We start from the raw sequence: 21,656 nt of genomic DNA, 5'->3' as shown, positions 1-21,656 counted from the left end.
TTTTTGTTTTTATTTGTATTTTCAGTTACATTACAAACTTCAAACTTTTTCCATTTCTTTGTCTTATCCTTGTGAAGCCGAGTTTTGGAGATTAGCTGGGATAAAAGCCAAGAACCAGTGGAGAATCAACACAGAACAGGGAAAGAAGGTAGCAATGGTGTTCAATCTAATGCCAAGGTTTGAGAAGCTGTATGGTCCATTTTGTGCACACACCCCATTAGTAGGTAGTTATATTTATGAATATAACAAAATATTCATTTTTCTTACAATTTATTTTTTCAAGTGACTATTTTAGGGCATAAATATTAAATTGTTTGATCCTAGCCATTCAACATAATATAAATGTTAGGTATTTCTTTTGGCCTGGGGGTGCTGGGAAAAAATTACTGAGATACTAAGGACTCAGTGAACCAAAAAAGTCTGGGAAACTTTGCTGTAGAGGCTGGGAGGGGAAGCAAGTCACTAGGCTGCATGACTGTATCAGGAAATAGCTTCTGGAATGGTGTTGATAAAGCTGGAGTTTGAGTGACTGGCCTGGGACAGTGATGGAGGGAGTAAGAAAAATTAGGGATGGTAATAAGATCATGCTGGTTGTAGGTTACTGAAACACTCAGAAAATGAGAACAGTTTGAATGCAATATTTTTCTAGCTTTGCTTCTATGTTTCATTTCGGTTTAACTGGTTCTCTTTAATAATAAATTCATAGCTGCAAATTTTAAAAGAGTATAATAAGGAAAGCAACAAATTGGGAAAAATCTTCATAACAAAAACCTCTGACAAAGGTCTAATTACTCAAATTTATAAGGAGCTAAATCAATTGTACAAAAAATCAAGCCATTCCCCAATTGATAAATAGGCAAGGGACATGAATAGGCAATTTTCAGACGAAGAAATCAAAACTATTAATAATCACATGAAAAAGTGTCCTAAATCTCTTATAATCAGAGAGATGCAAATCAAAACAACTCTGAGGTATCACTTCATACCTAAGCAGATTGGCTAACATGACAGCAACAGAAAGTAATGAATGCTGGAGGGGCTGTGGCAAAGTCGGGATATTAATGCATTACTGGTGGAGTTGTGAATTGATCCAGCCATTCTGGATGGCAATTTAGAACTATGCCCAAAGGGCGATAAAAGACTGTCTGCCCTTTGATCCAGTCATAGCACTGCTGGATTTATACCCCAAAGAGATAATAAGGAAAAAGACTTGTACAAGAATATTCATAGCTGCACTCTTTGTGGTGGCAAAAAATTGGAAAATGAGGGGATGTCCTTCAATTGGGGAATGACTGAACAAATTGTGGTATATGTTGGTGATGGAATACTATTGTGCTAAAAGAAATAATGAGGAATTCTATATGAACTGGAACGACCTCCAGGAATTGATGCAGAATGAGAGGAGCAGAACCAGGAGAACATTGTACACAGAGACTGATACACTGGTATAATCGAACATAATGGACTTCTCCATCAGTAACAATGCAATGATCCAGATCAATTCGGAGGGATTTATGAGAAAGAACACTATCCACATTCAGAGGAAAACCTGTGAAAGCAGAAACACAGAAGAAAAACATCTTGATCATATGGGTCGAGGGGGATATGATTGGGGATGTGGACCCTAAATGAACATCCTGGTGCAAACATCAACAACATGGAAATAGTTTTTGATCAAGGACACATGTAAAACCCAGTAGAATTGCGCATCGGCTACAGGAAGGAGTGGGGGGAGGGGAGGGAAAGAATATGATTCTTGTAACCAAGGAAAAATGTTCTAAATTGACTAATTAAATAAAAATTTTTTTAAATTAATTAAAAAATAAAATAGTATAATTTCTATAAAAGGTAGTGTGGTATAGATAGAGAAAAAGCCTTAGACAGGAAGACCTGGGTTCAAGACCTGCCTTTGACACATATTTGTCATTATATGACCTTGTTCAAGTCAATTAACCTAGAAGTTGCCCTCCCAGGCAACTTTCTACAGTTATAACTTTTGGGGAAGGTGCCTCTCTGATTTTCTAGTTTCTGTCCTATTGGCCTTTTTACCATTTTAAAATTTGTTTCCTATTTTATTAAATAACATTTCAGTATTTTGATTTGGACTGAAAGTAATCCAGTGAATGAGGAAATAGGAAGTCATATTAGGCAAAGAGATGTAACATTTTTCCAAAGACAAGTTGTCCATGGGAAGTGACAGATACTATATTCATTATCATATATGCAAAGTGCCTGACAGCAGTAAAGGCTTAATAAATTCTAATTGATTGACTGATCACGGACCTTCATCACCAAGAAAGGAAATGGCCTAATTATACTTAGGAAATGAGAGACAACAGATAGACAGCCCGAGTGATCCGCTGGAGCTGCTTAGATACGAAGAAAATGAATCTATTGAGGTTTTGTAAGAAAACATGGACAAAAATTATACAGGCTGAGAAGGTAAGGACATGTTGTGATTGTTACCAGCAGAAGGGCATGTTTCACTGGACATGGACCTCCTCTTTTCTTTTTCCTCTGCACTGAAAATGATTACACACCATAAGCACTCAGTAAACATCTTTAAAAAGTGATGTTTGGGTTTCTGAATATAAGCCTTGATTATCTCTTATTGTTTCTTCTAAGAAGTTAGCATTTAAATACTGTGGGAAATCTTAGGTTTATGCTTGTTTTCTTTACAATCTTGATTTTAACTGACTGTCTTCTTGGAGGCAACAGTTAAACTGGTAATCTCAAACTAGCAGAGGGCAAACAAAAAAATTGAGAGCAAATTCAGGAGAATCAGATGGGTAGATAGATTTAATAACAAATGATTGGTTTTAATTATGCAGATATTGATGATAGCAGACAAATTAAGGCAAAGTTGAAAATCATCACAATAGAATAACTTATCTATTGATTTTGAGCTTGAAACTCAAGAGAAAAAAATGTAAGGTATGTTAAAATGATAAAGTGCCTGTCTTGAAAAATAAATAGATAGGGACTATTAATAATCAAATTTAAAAGCACCTGTTAATTTAGAGAGTTAGATAAGATGCTCAATAAAGGTAAAATAAAATTTGACTTTTATGAATTTACTTCTTCAGAAGAGGAAGCAATGAGTTATAGTAAAATACAGTCTTTGTAACAGAAACTTAATTTTTAAAGAAATCAAAATGTTAAATAAATATATTTGCAGAATGTAGAATAAGGGAAATTTTTTGTTTGTTTATTCTTGGTTCAGACTTGTAATTTTATCAATGTGGGGAATGGCTAGTGAGGAAACTCTCCCATAGTCATAGATTTCTGATGTGTAATTCATTATCTTAGAGAATTTCCTAGAGGAACTATGAGTTTCAAATGCCTATAAAGCTATGGCTGTACAGAGATAATCTGAGTCAAAGGAAGGATTTGAGTCTAGGCCTTCCACCAAGAGTCCAGGCTGTTATCCAATGTTATCCAGTCTGCCTCTCTAATAAAACACTTGATTTTAGTCTGAATTGGCCCAAAAACTATTAATACAATGCCACTACAAATATGCAGGGGCCACACGTCAGAACCAATTTTATTTGTAACAAAAGCAACTAGCAGGGGTCAGCTGGGATTGCTCGGTGGTTAGAGAGCCAGGCCTAGAGAAAGGGGGTGGTCAAATCTGGCCTCAACACTTCCTTGATGTGTGATCCTGGGCAAGCCTTCCCCCCACCTCCCCATTTGCCTATCCCCAAACCAATATTAGTACTGATTCTAAGATGGATGGAAGGATTGGAAAAAAAAATCACAGGAAATAGAAAAAAATCAGTTTTTGGGTTATAAATTTCAGGAAGCACAGATTCAAAAGTTTTATCAGCAAATTTAAAAGACAAAAGAAAAAATCACTCACCTGTTTCTAACATTTTAAAATATATATTTCTATTTAATGTAAGGTTTAATATCCATCTCAATTATGATCATCTTTTTTTTTTCTTCCCTTAAATTTTATTTTAAAAAATTTCCATGGTCAGAGCTGACAATCCCACTGGGTTATACATATATTATTACTCAATACCTATTTCCATATTATTAATTTTTGTAATAATCTATTGAAACCAAAACCCCACATCTGATACCCATACAAACAAGGAGTGAATCATATGTTTTTCTTCTGCATTTCTACTCCCACAGTTCTTTCTCTATGTGGATAGCATTCTTTCTCACAGGTCTCTTGGGATTGTTCTGGATCATTGCATTGCTAATAGTAGCAAAGTCAATTATATTTGATCATCCCACAATGTTTCAGTTAATGTGCAAAGTGTTCTCTTGGTTCTGCTTATTTCACTCTGACTCAGTTCATGGAGGTCGTTCCAGTTCTCATAGAAATCACTCGATTCATCATTCCTTATAGCACAATAGTATTCCATCTCAGTTGAGATCACCTTGACTGTATTTATATCAGTGTCAAGTGGGATTAAATAAAAATAACTTGCATTATATTTAAAGCTGGAAGAGTACTTTACATTAAAGCCTTAAGACAACTCTGTGAGGTTAGAAACAAAAGTATTATAATATTTATTTTTAAAATGAGAAAACTAAGGCTCAGAGGGATAAGTAATTTGTCCATGGTCACATAGCTGGCAAATGTAGCATGGACTTTTAGTACTTGTACTCTCTGGGTTGGATCACTTGCTAAACCTACACTCAAATATGCAGTTCTAGGGTTCTCAGAGAAGGGTATACGGAACATTGTTACAACTCAAAACTCTTTCTAGAGATGCTAGGGTAGCCTTTATCTGTATGGGGGATACACTCTACTCTATTCCATAATGCCTGAGTCTCCACCAGTGTATTTGCCATTTATACAAAATAGCTACCACAACACCATTAGCTCTTCAACAAAACACTTACTAAATTATTAGAGATCTACTTAATGAAAAGATGAAAGCAATAATAGTAATATTGGGAGCGTGACAGAGTATGTGGAGTGAATTGAATTCAAATGCTCTCTCTTACATATATTGCATAATCTTGGTCAAATCTTTTAATCTCTCAGTATTCTAGGCAACTCTCTAAAATTATGTGTTGTAGAGAAGCGTTGTCCTGCCTTGGTAGAGGGAATTTCCACTTGGGATTTCCCTACTGATGAAATCATAGGTGCAGCCCATGTTCTTAATTATAACATTTAGTTAGTAGAAGACAAGAGCAGCAATTATAATAAATTTACTTAATAGAACATCAGAGCATTAGTCATTTATAACATTTTATTCTCTCTCATCAAAGAATATACCCTCCATAGGGGAGAGTGAATATACACTTGTAAAAACTTACCATGCAGTTCATAAATGGGGAAACCTATGTGCCTGGGCAATTTATTACTCTGGATTATAGGCCTTGATGTCCTTGGTTCTGTCAGGAATATTTTCTGTCACATGAAGCTGCTTCTCCAAGGTCTTTCTATTTTTCAACACTCTCCTAGTGGGTAAAGGTCTCCTCTTCTGCTCTGGAGCTGATAAAGCAGTGATCCTCTATTTAGTTTCAGCCATCCTCAAAAGGACAATGAAGAAAAGTTGAACTTCTCTTCCCTTAAGACTGAGAATTGTCAATATTCTCAGTCTGCAAGTAGGAAGGGATTTATTTTATCTAAACAGCACACAGGGAAACAGATGCAAAGCCAGTCCTTCCCCTTCTGTTTCTACCTATAAAACAAAAGAGGGCAAGAAAGAGCAACACAGTCCCCTAAACTGTTTACCCACTCTCTGCTTAGATGACACAAAAGAGCTCAATAGTTCTTTCCACAGTCTCAGAACTGAACTCTTTTCCAGTGGGCTACCAGCAGCTGTTTAGGCGTTTCTCAAGGCAATCAGCAAAGTGCTCTTCCAAGCAGCAAGGTCCTGGCCAAGGAACTAAGAGAATTGGCAGTCTTAGCTAGAAGCTTTATTTGTGTCTTCTCTTGTTTTTTTTTTATGACTCCTGTAGTTAACTTATTCTCTTGCCCATTTCAATACATTTCTCTATAGGTTCTTCACCTGTTGGCTACTTAACTGATTAAAATGCTTCTAATCAGAGCTTCCTAGTGGTTAGTAATTCATCTTTGCTTCAGAAGGTAAACTCAGGAAATCTTTTTTTTTTTTGAGTCAGGTATGAGCCCAATACTGTAAAATTGAAAACAAGCATCTATAGGCTTTGTATGCTCTATTAGTTCCTTCTGTACCTTCTGGGAGGTGTGGAAGTCAGTGTTTCATGAAAACCTGAATAGGCTGGTACTTCTCCTAAATCTAAATTGTTGGACACATCAATCAATCAAAAAAAGCATTTATTAAGCACCTCTTACATGCCAGGAACTGTGCCAAACACTGGGGATAAAAATAGAGACAAAAGACAATTCTTACCCTCAAGGAGCTTCCAATCTAGTGGAGGAGAAAACATGCAAACAAATATATACAAAGTAAGCTATATAAATGTATGAGGCAGGTAGGTGGCACAATGGATAGAGTGCAGGGTCTAGGGTCAGGAAGACTTAAGTTAAAAAATCCAGCCTTAGACACTTCCTTGCCAGGTGGCATTGGACAGTCACTTCATTTCTGCTTGTTGAACAAAAGGAGCCACTGGATCAACTAGAGAGGGAAATGGCAAAAACCCTATGGATAACTGTGGTCATGAAGAGTCAGACAACTGTAGGACTGAACAACAAAAGCTATATATAGGCTAGATAGGAAATAATTTCTACTTATCTTTAGAGAGAAGGCACTGGAATTGAGATGTTGGGAAAGACTTCCTATAGAAAGTACACTTCTAGTTGGGACTTAAAGAAAGTGAGGAAAGTAATTTTTAACTTATTTTTTTATTATTTAATTTATATACTTACATATAAATATGAAAATATATAATTTAATTTAATTAAGAAGAGTAGAAAAGAGAGAGCATGATTAAAGAAAATACTTAGAGCTGAGAGCTAGGATGTCTTGTTCATGGAGCAGCCAGGAACCGACCAGTGTCAATGGATCAAAGAAATACATGTTAGGGAGAAATATCGAAGGGGCTTGATAATGAAGGGTTCTAAATGCCCAGGAGCATTTTGTATTTGATCCTTTAGGCAATGAAGAATGCCTAGAGTTTATTCAGTAGGGAGATGACATGATCAGACTTGCATTTTAGGCATATCACCTTAGTGGCTCAATGTGGGATGGGCTAGAGTAGGGAGAGATTCCAGGCAGTGAGACCCACCAGCCCATTTCAGCAATAATCCATGCATGAAGTAATGAGGAGTGGCACTGTCAGAAGAGCGAAGGGGGCATATGGTAGAGATGTTGCAAAGATGCCTGCTGTTTTCTCCACAGTCTCCTGTCAGTTATCTGATTTATAATTTTGTCAGGTATAAATTTCAAAATTCTGAAAATAGTCATGTGCAAATGACTGGTAGATCACAGTGAACTATGGCCATCCTCACCCTAGTCATTGCTGTCTTAAAAATAGGTCCTCTGAGGGGTAGCCCTCTCACTACAATCACCTGAGTTATTTTTATGTTATTTAAGTTATTTTTATTTAATCCTGTTTGACACTGATAGAAATTACAGTCAAGATGATCACAATTAAGATGGAATACTATTGTGGTACAAGGAATGAGGAATTGATTGATTTCTAAACAGAAATCACCTCTTTCTGATCCTTAGAACATTATATATATATATATATATATATATATTTCTCTTGAAAATTTTATCTGTTTTTCTTCAAAGGTTGATGTCATCATTTTTCCTTATATAAATATTCATTTTTTTAGTCTTCAGAAACCAAACTGTCCACATATGAAGAGGGCAGACTTGCCACAAACATCCAAGGGAGGATTAGAACTCAGGTCCAGGATTTTTTGCACTATTCACCATTCTAAGAGGATTGAATCTTCCTTTACTTTATCCCAACATATTTTCAAGCTCCTTCTCCCATACAATTAGCTGATCTTTAATTCAAAATGCACATTTGATCTGAGAATCCATGGAATTATGTTTCTTTTATAGTTAGATCTCGTCTGATTGCCTAATTTGCCATGAAAGAATAAGATGATTATTGTAATTCTTTGCTTCAAGGCTCATCTTATTTGCTTAGTTTTGCTTAAATGTAACTCTAACCAATTCCAAATGATGCACTTGGATGAACTGAAGTATGTCTTAAGGTTCTCAACATCTAGTGATTAAATCTCATATAAATGAAAAATGGCAATTTCCTAGAGTTGACTGGCCAAACAAAGTCCATTTATGTTTCTTTAATAGCTAAGGAGAAAACAGCAGCTTAGGGAGCCACTGTGTACTTGAGTAGGCACTAATGATAGTTCTCAGGTATGGAAAAATATCCCTGTAATGAGTGCAATAGTCTGGCTTTAATGCTGCCTTTGGGGAATATATAAATTACCATTTGAGTTTAGATGCACAGTGTCCCAGGCAGAAAGGAGCCCAGATTCCTTTTTTTGCATTTAAGATCTTCCTGACATGATATAATAGTGTTTGTCATGAGTAGTCACTACCAATGGCATTCATCGCCACTTTTACTGATTATTTTTTAGTGTTTCCTAGGCTTTTATAAACCTAGCTAGGAAACTTTCCCCACTCTTGGTTTTGGGGCTACCAGGGACAAGTAGGTACCGAGCGTTTGGTAGCTGTCATGGAATCTCTTTTGTCCCTTCAGATTTTGTGTGAACCAGAGGCAGAGATAATAAAAATCAGGAACAGAATATTTACAGCTTTGTAAACAAAACTAAGCTAATAGGCAAGTTGAAGGATTTGTTTATAGGCTAGTATAAGAGAGAGCTGTGGTGTGGTAGCTCAAACGCTAGCTTTGGAGTCAGCTGGAATCTGGTGTTGGAATCCCACCTCTCTTGCATAGCCTGTGAGCTTGGCAAATCAGCCTCTTGAGGTTTCATTTTCCTCATCAAAGAAATGATATTGGACTAGATCTCTAAAATTCCATTCATTCGAAATCCTATTATACCATTCATTTTTTTGGTCAGTTTTTGTTTGTTTAGATAAAGAGGGGCTTTTATTGGTATGGAGAACTCTGAAAATCCTCTGTAACAAGACCTTAGAGGGGCTAAGTGACTAACCCACGGTCACACAGCCAAATATATGTGAGAGGTGGGATTTTGAACCCTTGTCTATTTGACTTGAAAGCTAGCTCTTCATCTACTATTTTAGGTTGCCTCAGAAACCAAATTCATGAATGAAGGAAATACCCATGAAAACACATTAAAATAATTACTGGAGAACTATGTTTACATCTACTTAAAAAATTTCTTATGTAACACAGAAATGGTACAGTGGAAAGAGCCCCTCTCTGGAGTCAGGAAGATCTGAGATACTTACTAGCTGTGTAACTCTGGGCATATAACTAAATTTCCGTTTGCTTCAGCTTCCTCATTTATAAAATGGGGATAATGACAGCATCTACTTCTCAGGGTTATTTTGAGGATCAAATGAGATATTTATAAAGTATTTGGCACAGTTCTTGGCACATAGAATGCATTTAATAAATGCATATTCCCTGACCCTTGTGTCTCCTCTGAGTTATTTCCTTAGCTTGTACTCATAATAATAGGTTGGGTATTCAAAGGGAGAACTACTCTCAAGGTTCCAGGGTATAAACAATGACATATTTATGTGAAACCATGACTTCATGAGCCCTCACTAATGTTCCTTCCATTAGCAATCAGCCAGGAGACACAATTGGCACTTTGCAAAGGCATTTTGGCATACTAAAAATGGTAGCTACAAAACACGCCCCCCTAAAATCTGGGGAACATTCTTCCCACTGGGAACATACTCACTGGGAAGAATGGGCTCACAACTGTTAAAGGCAATTCACAAGTCCTAGGGCTTCAAGGCTTGGCAGCTCCCCCCACCCCCCTTAGTAGTGTTTTCATGTACCTTCCCTTGGGTGAAATGTCTCTGCTTGGCAAGTTGCTTACCTGGGTTCCTAGGGTCTCCTTATCACCTTCATAGCTGGTCTCTTCTCTGATACTACAGAATTATATTCCATCTAACCACCTTCGCCATCCAGTGACTGCCATTCTATACATGTCCATGTGGAGTACGTGGAGAGACATCCCTGCTGAATGCAATATCTTTCTACTACTTTGTTCCTCTTCAAAGCTAGATAACCAATGCATCAAGCAATAAAAAAATTCCATCCTCTCTTGTAGGACTAAAGGGGATAATATTTATAAAGCACTTAACACACTGCCTGGTATGTCATAGGTACTTAATAAATGCTTGTTCCCTACCTCTCTCCTCCATAGGCAACTCTCAGCTTTGACAACTGCTACACTAGAACTCAAATCCTTTCGAGTTATTCAATAGTTATTTGATAGTTATTCAAAGCTTCAAGAAAGATGGCTATTTGTTCAGGCAAATAACATTTGTCTCCTTCTTGACCTAGTCAGACGGGTGTTCAAAACTTATATAGGAACCGGAGAGTATTTATTATGATAAATCCTGTTAGCACATTAAAATCTGCAAATTTAATTAACTGAGCTGGGGAGGGGAAATCACATTCTCCCTTTTTTACATATACTGTATATAGAGGATGCACCTCATGGATTATATATGGAGAGAGGCCTGCAGCATCCATTAAAGGCTTGTTTTCAAAAGCATAATGCTGTTGGTCAGTGCCATTCAGAAACTGACTTGGTGACTCCATAGCATTCTTTTGCTGCTCCTGATAGCATTCTCCCATCCAGATGGTTTGTTATACTCATTTTTTTTTTATCAATTTCCGCTTGAACACAGTTAAGCGTCTACTCATTTAGCTAAGCTAAAGATATCCTTTTCAGGTACAATCAGCAGCAAACTTCACATTTCCCACTCTATAATTTTCTTACGAAACTGTTTTCAAATGATCTCTCTCAGCAGCAGCCCCAGGTCGGAAAGTCCTCTCTTTGCCACACGAGACAGCAACATTCTACTGTGGCTGAAGTACACCAGGGAAGGCTCTTGTCCTATTTATACATTAGTAACATATACAGTCTGACATCTTGTGCACAATACAAATAGTAGTTTTAAAATGTACATAAAATCAAAGTGATCACAGAAACTAAACATATTTAAAGAAACCTGGCAGAGATGTTTGATGGCAAAGATTTCTAATTCTACCATCATGGAACACTTTTTTTCTGTGATCCCAAAAGGACTCAGAAAACTTCATGTCATATAGATAGCACCTTGTCTTTTGTAGTCCTCCTTTTGATACTTCATTGTTCTGGCAGAAACAGTAGGCTATGAGGCTTGGCAGGAAGGGGTTAAAGGAAGTTCTTTGGTCCAGGAGCTGGGGCCCTGTCTTGTTCCAGGGTGGAGAACAAAAGGCAAGCAGGAAGAGAAGGAGTGAGGGTTGGCTGGACTTTAGCAGCTGTTGCTTCTCTCCTCTGTGTATAGAATAACTTGGAAAAATCTCACAGGGGGAATTGTGGTTTAGGGGAAAACTCTAGCTGGATAATAATCAGTTGGGTATTTGTCAAAATCCAAAGGTGGGCAGCATTCTTTTATGAAATTCAGAGTAAATTATGGTATGAGAGAGTTTGGAAATAAGGGGGGAAAAACAACATAAGATATCCTTGAGCCATACAAAGATGAACAATCGTGACCATAAATGGCAAAAGAATATAACTAGAAGAAAGGCTGAAGGCAGGTAAAGGGAGCTAAGCTTCACTCATCTACCATCTTGGGAGAAAAGCTCCAGAGCTAAGTATACAAGTACATTCTAGAATAGGTGTTTTATTTCAGGCTTTCAAAAAAATCCGATGATTTCATTGATATAAGGAACTTCTGCCAATATCAATTAATAACTTCTGTAATTTAAAAGAGTTTTCTGGGACACTTAGAGATGAAAGGATTTGCCTTTGGTCACAGAACCAGAAGGTAAGGAAGGTGGGACTTGAGTTCAGTTCTTCCTGACTTCAAGATTGACTCTCTTTCCATTATTCCATGCTTTCAGTGTGATTAAGTAATGGCAATTTGGCATTTTCAACAGTTGCTTGTGTTCATATTAATTTTCCTCCCCCAAATTCTCATGCAAAGTATCAATTAGTCAAGAATATATACTGCACTCATTGTACCTGTTTGCAAAAAAGTATATATATGTATATAGTGTCTTGAATAATTTATGGCATGATCCTAAATCCTAGGAGGATCTAAGAGTACTTACAAATACAGGAATGCAAATTAATACCATGCATTCCGCCTACTCAAGAAAGATATACTCAGGTTATATAATGCTTTCTAAAAATTTTCAGATGAGGAAACTGAGGCAGACAGCATCAGATGACCTTCAGGATCCCTCCTAGTTCTAAATCTTTGATTTCCTCAGGTAGGAACACAAGGCCAGACATATAGGTATTAATTTGGATAGGATCTTATATCTGGTATCTTGTTTTCTGGCAGCAGGAAGAAAAAAATTATGGTGTTTTACATATTTATTTGTCCATAAAGAATAAGACACAACTTTTCTTGTGATCCTCAATATTTCATACTGAAAATATCAAGTAGAAACAAAAACGGGCTTCTCTATTCTTTTCTCCTTGTATAATTCATGTTTCTGAAACACCTCAGTGTTATTTTTCATTCTTTTTTTTTTTGGCCTTCTACATCTCAGTGTAGTGTGAATGAGTGAAGTACTCTCAGGCCAGAAAAGCCTGTGACAGGAAGGAAGAAAGTGTTAGCTTATTGTCATCCGAGTAGCTCCAGACTTTAACTGCATTCTCCAAATCAGGAAATAAAGGAAAAGGGCAAGAAGAGGAAGGGAAGATAACAATAAAAACATGGTAGCCTGGGAGAATACAGCTCAGAAAGCAGGCAGTCACAGAAACATCAACTAGGGTGGCATATTGCTTAATTTTTTAAATGATCAAGATTCATTTCATTCAAGTCAGTTTCCTCTCTTGCTTCTCACCAGTAGTACCAATCTGCTTCATGCTAAACTCTAGTTTATTGCCTTGAAAACTCCCATCAATAGCAGGAACAAAGTTTTAGCAGCATAGTTTAATGATGAGTTCTGGTCTTTGAACAAGGAAGACCTAAGTGCAAGTTCTACCTCTGATATATATTAGCTTTGTGATCATGAACATGTTGTTTAACCATTCAGTAGCTCAGGCAACTTTATAGGACTCTAAATTAGATATATTACTAATCTGCCTCTGTCTGGGAAATTTCTATACCCAAACCATAGAACAATGAAGTCACAAATCTAGTGCAGAAGTAGAAAAATCTGCAAAAAGGAAAATCTTTTATTTAGTGTACATTGTTTCATCTGGAAGAGAAGACAGGAGAAAATCTCATAGATGGGGCCTATTTTAAATATATGAGATTGGAAATCTATTCCAAAATAAAATTTTAATTGTAAGGCATTTTTATGGGAAGTGGTATCTTACTATCTTATTTTTCCTCAAAGTGTCTTGTTGGTAATTAAAAAATATATTTTTTATAATTTTTTGCCATATGAACATCTGCTAGAAGATCATTCAGATTATTAACATTCAGCTAAATGCTGAAAACAATTTCCAAACTACTAACCTGGATATAGCTGAAAGAGCACTAGCAGTATAGTGTACTGTAAAAATTATACTGTATAGTATACAGTATACTGTAAAGGGAATGTCATAGTCATACCAGAAAGGCTTGGAGTTAGAAGACCCAGTTTGGGATGGCTTTGCTGTATGAGCTTGGAAAAATTGCTTGTCTGTTTTCTGCCTCATTCTGCTTATTTATAAAATGACAAAGTTTGGGTGGGTAGGTAGGCAATTTCAAAGGTTCCTATCAACTCTAAAACTTTTGGACTTCTCTAAACTCTCCTAATGAAAATCCATGTTGAAGGATAGGCTCAAACTTCTTTTGGGAAAAGTAGAAAATGGGTGAGTGTAAAGTAAGGTGGGATATGTGATTTTTTTTTTCCTCTAGCAAATATTGAAATTTGGTATTAGAGAGGCTAAGGGATAAAAAGAAACTTGGCCCAATGGCTGGAGGGGCTGGATTTGAAGGAAGAGTCATGTTCAATTTTTGTCTCTTTGACCTAATATTGACTTTATGACCATATGGGCAAGTCATTTAGTTCTCTTAGTGTTTTAGGCCATTTTGTAAGATTATAAATTATAGATCATTGCTGACCCGAAACAGTTGGAGGAATCTCTACACTTCAAGTTTCTACATTGATGAAATCATTGAGGGGAGGAACAAGGACTAGGTACAATGGAAACAAACATGAGACTGGGTGTTCTAGTCCCAGCTCTGCCATGTGTACACAACTGTGTGCCTATGAGCATGTCACTTTTGAACCTCAGTTTCCCTATGAACAATGATGGAGATAGGCTAAAGGATTACTAAGTTCCATTGTAGCTCTAACATTCTAGATTCTAAGGGGAAAAAAAGCATATATTCCCCCCCCCCCAAGTATTTTATTCCTTAAAGCCAGATTCACAGAATTCTGGGGTATCACCAGTAGGTGGTACTAGTCTCCTCAAATTGATTAATACAAAGTGGAGCAGATTTCTATTCAGAAAGCTTACCGCCTAGTCTAGAGCCATGTAAGAATGGTCAGTATTAGAGAGAAAATAATGCTAGAATAATCTAAATGACTTGTACCTGGTCAGTATTTGCTTTAGGAGCCACATGACTGTGACTCTGCCACTGAAGAGACTTTTCTAGTGGTGTATGGAGAAAAGTGCTAGTTTTGGAGTCTAAGAAACTAGGTTCAAATGTTACTATTGCTACTTACCACCTTTATCTCTCCGGGATTCTGCTTCCTCAGCCATGGGATGGAAGAGTTAGACTGAGTAATCTCTAAGGTCCCTAACGTTTTTATATCTTTGATTTTATGATCCTTGACACAGAAAGGAACTGAGTCCCCATCATCTTTAGAGCTCATCTCTCCTATCTATTATTTTCCTATATACTCTATAGTACTCCCCATCCCATTAAAAATTATGACATCTGCTTTAGGATTGCAGAGAATATATATATGTATATATATATGTGTGTGTGTGTGTATATATATATATATATATATGAAGCACTATGTATATATATTCCTTCAAAAACTAGATAGTCAATAAATATTTATTAAGCACCTATTATATGCCAGGCACTATGCTAAACCCTGGAGATACAAAAAAAAAAGGCAAAAGAAAAGTCTGCCATCAAGGAGATTAGAATCTAAGGAGAGACAATATATAAACAATATATACAAACTACATTCAGGATAGTTAGGAAATGATTAAAAGAGGGAAGGGACTAAAATCGAGAAGGAAAGAGAAATGCTTCCTGTAGATTTTTTTTTTAACCCTTACTTCCCTTCTTAGTGACAACTCTAAGACAGAAGGGCAGGTGTCACATTTGACCCCAAGCTACATTTGAACCTAGATTCTCTCAGTTTCAGGCTTGTGCCACTTCACTCTCCCTAGATATTATTTTTGTTGGAACCTGAAGAAAGCCAGAGAAGCTAGTGGTCTAATATATGTAAAGGAGACAGCCAGAGAGAATGCTAGATGGAGAGATGGAATGTATTATACTAGGTGGTTGGATTTTATTTTTTTTATCACTTAGCTACAATAATAGTAATCGATCTCATTCATTTATATGTCATTTTAAGATTTGTGAAGCTCTTTACATATCATTTAATCCTCATAGTAACCCCATGAGTTACTGAGTACTATTATTATATCTATTTAACAGATGTGGAAATAGGACAGATGACAGCAGGTAAGGGACATGCCTTAAGGACTCACTCCTAGTAAGCGCTTGAGTCAAAATTCATACCATTTATGAAGATACTGTGCTGGTCTTGAGGACATGAAGACAAAAATGAAACAGGTTCAGCACATAAAGGGCTTATATTCCTGACTTCATGGAGTTTAAATTCTGGGGGAAATGGGGTAGATATTTACAGAGTACAAATGTATACAAAGCCCTGGCCACTGGATTCGAGGCTGTAGGGCTGAAAGAGATATTATAGATTATTTAGTGATCGAATAAATATAGTAGCCAAATTTTAATCTAATACCCTCATTTGACAGAGTAAGAAATTGAGGCTAAAAAGGTGATATTACTTGTCCAAATTTCTAAGTGTATTAGGTAGCAGATCTGGTATTTAAATTCTGGGGTCCTGACTCCAAATTCAGTGCTTTTTCCATTAGACTACACTTCTTTGCTCATATTCCCTGTTGAGGAGTTGATGACTTTTTAACCAAATGGAGGTTGGGGAAGATAGCCAGGACATCATGATACTGAGGGAACAGGAGATCTTACTTGCCTATGTTACCCTCCCAGCTTAATCCAAGGTGAGAGAGGAGGGGCAGAGATAATTCACTTTGAAGACATAGCAACAGACCCTAGATTCCATGGGTTCAGAATATAATCTGCTCTAAAGGGTTTGGATTGACCCAGTGTTATACTACCCAACAAGGGCAACTGTAGCTAGTGTCTACTGAAACCCAAACCATGTGAGAGTCCTGGCTCTCATGTTAATACCCTTCTCCACTTAATTTCTACCTCACTCTCCATAGTATCTTTTCTTACACGCCAAGCAAACGGACATTTTGCAAAAAACAAAACAAAACCCTTCCTTCCCACGTCTTGGTGACTTCCAACAATTATGCTACAAAAATCATAAATCGCCCCCCACTAAGTCCTTAGTTTTCCTCAGCTTTCTTACTCTTCCAAAATGAGACTGAGAGTGGGTTGATGAGACAGTGGAAACCGAAGTGGGGGAGACAACCCCTTGGATACAAAAGCTTCTCCCAAACTTGCTGTGGGTAACCCCTTCCTTCGCTGTATTTACATCCTGTCTATCATTCAGCAATGACCCTGACCTTGGGGATCCCAGATTACAGAAGAAAAGGATGCTCCAGGCAGGCGGAGTCAGCCTGTCACCCCAGGGGTGGTGGTGACTCCTTCCCCATCTACAGGGGCTGTTGCCGGGCGCTGACTTCTCTTTGTTGAGGGTGCCTCTCTCCCTCCCTCCCTCCCTCCTTTTTCGGGGCTGGCACCTCGTTCGCTGGGCGCAGTCAGTCCCTCTTTGCTCTCCACCCTCTTGCGGAGGCGGAGGCGGGGACAACCAGCCCAACGTCTCCCCCCCCCCACCACCCCCACTTGTCTAAAGTCGCGCCTCTCGCCTGCGGGGGCTGTGGGCATGCTCAGTGAACTGGCTGGGGCAAGTTAGACTCGCACGGAGAGGACGCCTCTGCTGTACTCGGGAATCGGGGCTGGATTGACAGCTTGGGGAAGGAGGAGAAGGAGGAGGAGGAGGAGAGAGGCCGGAGAGGAGGGAGCCCCAGCCGGAGACACATGCGCGCTACTGCCGCCGCCGCCGTCCTTCGCTTCACAGGGACAGGAAACCCGTAAGACTCGGGCAACCGCGGGCAGCCACCTCCGCGCTGGTGCCCCATCCCCGAGGCGCTGCCTGCCCGTCTGGCCCTGTTTAGAGCGGCTCAGCCCGAGGCACCGTCTACCCCTCCCCCGGGGGCGTAGAGACCCCCCCGCTAACGCGGAGGGGCGGGGTGGGGGGGCCAGGGGAAGAAGATGGCGACGCTGGGCAGCGAGCCCCAACCTTTCGCCCCTGCGCTCCCAGCTGCAGCTTTGCACCAGCATCATCACCATCATCATCACCATCACCACCATCTTCAGCATCACGGAGGAGTCGGGGCTGGAGCTGGCGGCGGGGCCGGAGCTGGGGCGGGGAGCACCGGAGGAGGCTACAACCTGCCTCTGAACCGAGGTCTGGAGCGGGCGCTCGAGGAGGCGGCCAATTCCGGGGTGCTCAACCTCAGTGCCCGCAAATTGAAGGAGTTTCCTAGGACCGTAGCCCTCGGACACGACCTCTCGGACACGGTGCAGGCAGGTGAGGACGCGGCTGCTACGCGCGTGTGAAATCGCTCCCTCTTGCAGCCAGGCTGAAGGCTGGAGCGGTGTTGGGGAAGACTAACCTGTACACCTTCCAGTTGCTCGGTGTATATGTATGTGTGTATGTGCACGCGCGCGCGCGTGGACGTGCGTGCACTGGGAAGGGAGAAGGGCTGGGGGCTTGAGGTTGTGCGGTTCACGGATCTCAAGTTTGCTCCACACCTTCCGGATGGGCCTGTCTAATGTGCGCTGGGGAAAGCCGAGGCGCGCCTCTGTCTGAGCTTGCGTGCGTGTGTGTGTGTGTGTGTTCATGCCTGCGTGCTCGTGGGCGGGAGTGCTCTCCCACTTCCACATCCTGCCGCAGCTCTCCGTAAACCGCGGCGTAGCTGGTGGCTGCGGGAGTGACTTGCTGGCACAGTTGTGTGCCCTAGGTGGAAGTGTCAGGATTAGGCGTGCAAGTTTGCCCTGTGGGCGTGAATCTGACACATGCCTTCGCTTCCTCGCGCCCTGCTCTCCGTCACTGTGCCGACACCCGCCCTTCTGGATTAGGGTGTTGGTGCACACTTATTGGCTTGTGTGTTTGTGAATGAACAGGCGCCTGAGTTTTACCCACGGGACCTAATTAGCGTAGGTTCTAGGCACACAGTGAAATGCTCTGTGTGTGTGTGAGTGTGTGTGTGAGTGTGTGAGTGAGTGAGTGAGTGAGGGGAAAGTATCTGCCCCCCTCCCCTGTAGCCATTTAGGTATTTTGAGTGGTTCCTTGCACCCGTCTTGATATTACTATCGCTTCCACTAGACAATTTATATTTAGATACAATTTAGTAACACGAGGTGTAGGGGTTGATTGAGGATTCTTCCTGTTTTTGTTTCCCTGTGGAAGAAGCTGCCAGGGCTGTTTAGAATTGCAATAAACAGTCTCTTCTGCAGTGACTAGTTCTTTCTGAATTTACAATCGTCCACAGGCCATATGGTTTTGTACACTATTTAGTTCTCCTTATCCTGATGTTTTCAGGGGCTCTGGAAGTAACCTCACAGTATATTAAAAGGAAAGTAAGTAGCCACTTCTTATGTGAGCCCTGCAAGTTGCAACCCGTGCCAGTGAGCAGCCAGCTTTTTCAAGTTATGTCATGTGTTGACATATTTCTACAAAATCTGTTTTCTCTTTGCTAACTTATACTACATATACACAGCCTTACTAATATACACTGTATGGTAAGGTAGGATCCAGGACTGAGATCCGTAGAGAACTTTATTTTGAACAGCAAAATTTTAGTTCCCTCTTCTGGGGTTTATTTCACTTGCTCTTTCTCCAGGACAAAGTTTTTGTTTTTTTTTTAAGTTCTTGACTTTTTCCTCTTCTAGTGCTTCTTAGTTGATCCTTTTTTTTTTTCTCTCATATGTTGAAAGTTCCCTGTCTGATTACAGGTCTGATCTTGATTTCTTTTTCACTCTAAAAAGAAAATACAAATTCTTCTTGGGGTTTCATAGTAGAGAAAGCAACTTCAGCTTTTGGAGGACAGGGACAGCCAAGGCCATTATATTAGAAGCAAACAGACCTTAAGAGGTCCAGGAAGTTCTGTTAACTTAGATTCAAGAAATAGTTAGGGACAACAATTTGGTGATTTCCAGCTATGTGCTGGCCACAGCTGGGTAGCAGCCTCTTTTCTATATTTTCACTTTTTAAGTCAAAGTAATTCTCCAAATTCATTGTATCATGCAAAATCAATTTTTTTGGGCATGGTTTTAAGTAATTTTATCCCCTAGAGTATGTTATGTGTCTTAAGGTAAACTGGAAAGTTCTGCATCAAGATACTGTGAAACAGAATTGAGTATGAGGCAGGAAAAACTATAAGAAAATTACAATATTGAGATTTGAATTTTCTGTGTACCCTTTGAAATTTATTTGGTTATATTGTCTCCTCTTTCTTCCTTAAAATGGGAAGGCATTATGCTTATTTTACATATTTGCTTTCACTTTATTTCTTAATGAGTAATAATGTTTTTAAAGATCAGAGGTCACATCTTTTGGTTTCAATATGTGTAATCATGATCTAGTTGTCTCTATGTTGTTGCAATAAAAAGTTGGAGACCTCGTGGTTGTTGGGGTTCAATATTTCTATCCTTCCCTTCCTTTATTTTATGTAATTTTAGTTGTAGGTTCCCTGGTTTAAACATAGAACATAGAACTGGAAATAGTATAATAGAGATTACCTAATCAAACTCACTCATTTTACCAATAAGGAAATTCACAAAAGTGTAAAGTGACTTGCCCAAGTCCCATTGGTAGCCCCATTGGAATTGAAAACCAGATCTTTTGACTAAATTCCAGAGTTTTTATTATATTTGGCCACTTGCAGTTAACTCATTTGATACCACATAAATTGTAGGTAATGGCATTCATCACGAGGCTTTATTCCTTAGGCTAAAAATGGAATCTTAATAAGGAATTGTTAGAGGGCAACTAAATAAAAATGGAGTACTGTGCTGCCATTGCTCTGATTTGGGATCTGAATACACAAATCTGCTAAAAGATTTTCAGATATTGAAGAGAAACTAATCTTCAGAGCATCCTTGCTTCAAGTAAAAAGCTGATTTTAAATATATGCATCCTGTACCAAAGGTTTACTTTGAGTACTTTTTGACATTTAGAAAAACAATAAATAAAACAGGAATTTAAATCGCCTCCAGACTGTTCCATGTTGCCATTTGCTTGGACCCAGAAAATGCCTTGGAGTTAAGTGGAATAATGAGTTAGGTAATCTTTGCAAAAGTAACTGCTGTAATACCTAACCTGTTTAGAACTCAGCTGCCCAAGGTTTTCAGAAAGGAAGTATGGCAAAGTGAAATGGAAAGGGTACTGGACCCTGGGATTTGGGACACCAGAGTTTTAAAATGCAGCAGCAACAGGGAGATAGGCACAGGTGCCTTGGGAATGGCTATCCTTCTTCTAGCTCATCCTTCTCAACTGTCATTTGCTAAGTTGTTAAAGTTTTGCTAAGTTTTGTAAAGAAGGGACCAGCCATCCCTACCAGCTGCCACACATAAGGCAGGCAAGTCAGCTTAAAAAGTCTCTTTGGGAAGGAGAAATAGGAAGCTGTATGTGCTAGTCAAGTCAAGTCACCACCTCTTTCTCTTGGCCATCATCTGCCCCAGCAGACTCTGATAGCTCAGGACCCCTTGAACCCAAGCATCAGGGGAATTGCAACAATCTATCACTGTGTTCATTAGCAGCCACCCTAGAAAGCAGCTCCTGGAGATATTGCCTGGCAACTGCTTCTGCATCTTTTGAAGACCCCAAATAGAAAATTCTTGTCACCAAAGTTCTTGGCATAGTCAAATGGTTCAACAATAGAAACTTATATGATTTTAGTAAGGGAAATAATATTCAAGAAGAGGCATTGCCATCTATTTTGCCACTACATTCTAAGGACCATGGGACCTTTCCATCTGATTTATAGCAGATGTCTTTTGTGGATATTATCTCTCCTATTAGAATTTGAGCTCCTTGAAGTAGAAATTTTTCTACTTGTATCCTGTAATAAATGAAAGTAAAATTATTAAATGTAATATTAATATAATATTGTGGTCACCATTATAAAATCAACTCTTAAGTCAGGAGTCTATTATTAGCTCTTAACAATGTAATTTTAATTTTAAAAATGTAGATATAAGAAAAAAAGGAAACGTATGAAAGAGACAGAAAATCTCCTATCTAAAAAAATACCCTAAGTTGAAATCAGAAGCAAAAATGGGGTGTGGGGTAGGACAAACTTAGGGAGTGGTTTCTATGATCACAGTTCTCAGCTCTTAGCAGAGTGCTTTTTAATAATAGCT

General features: G+C 38.9%; 1 protein-coding gene across 4 annotated transcripts in view; it reads left to right on the top strand.

Annotated features, from left to right (window-relative positions):
- Positions 1-17,465: 17,465 nt before the first annotated feature.
- The window catches only part of LRCH1 (leucine rich repeats and calponin homology domain containing 1), a 217,736-nt gene continuing 213,545 nt past the window's right edge, over positions 17,466-21,656 (top strand). For all 4 annotated transcript variants that reach the window (XM_003341353.4, XM_007495432.3, XM_001378971.4 and 1 more), the window contains exon 1: positions 17,466-17,820. In XM_003341353.4, the coding sequence (XP_003341401.1) occupies positions 17,502-17,820 (319 nt within the window). In that variant the 5' untranslated portion in view covers positions 17,466-17,501. The remainder of the gene's footprint in view (positions 17,821-21,656) is intronic.

This window comes from Monodelphis domestica, chromosome 4 (assembly GCF_027887165.1).
Source record: "Monodelphis domestica isolate mMonDom1 chromosome 4, mMonDom1.pri, whole genome shotgun sequence".
NCBI lineage: Eukaryota > Metazoa > Chordata > Mammalia > Didelphimorphia > Didelphidae > Monodelphis > Monodelphis domestica.
Note: the sequence above shows the minus strand (reverse complement) of the source record. Positions and strands in the feature narration are given on the sequence as shown.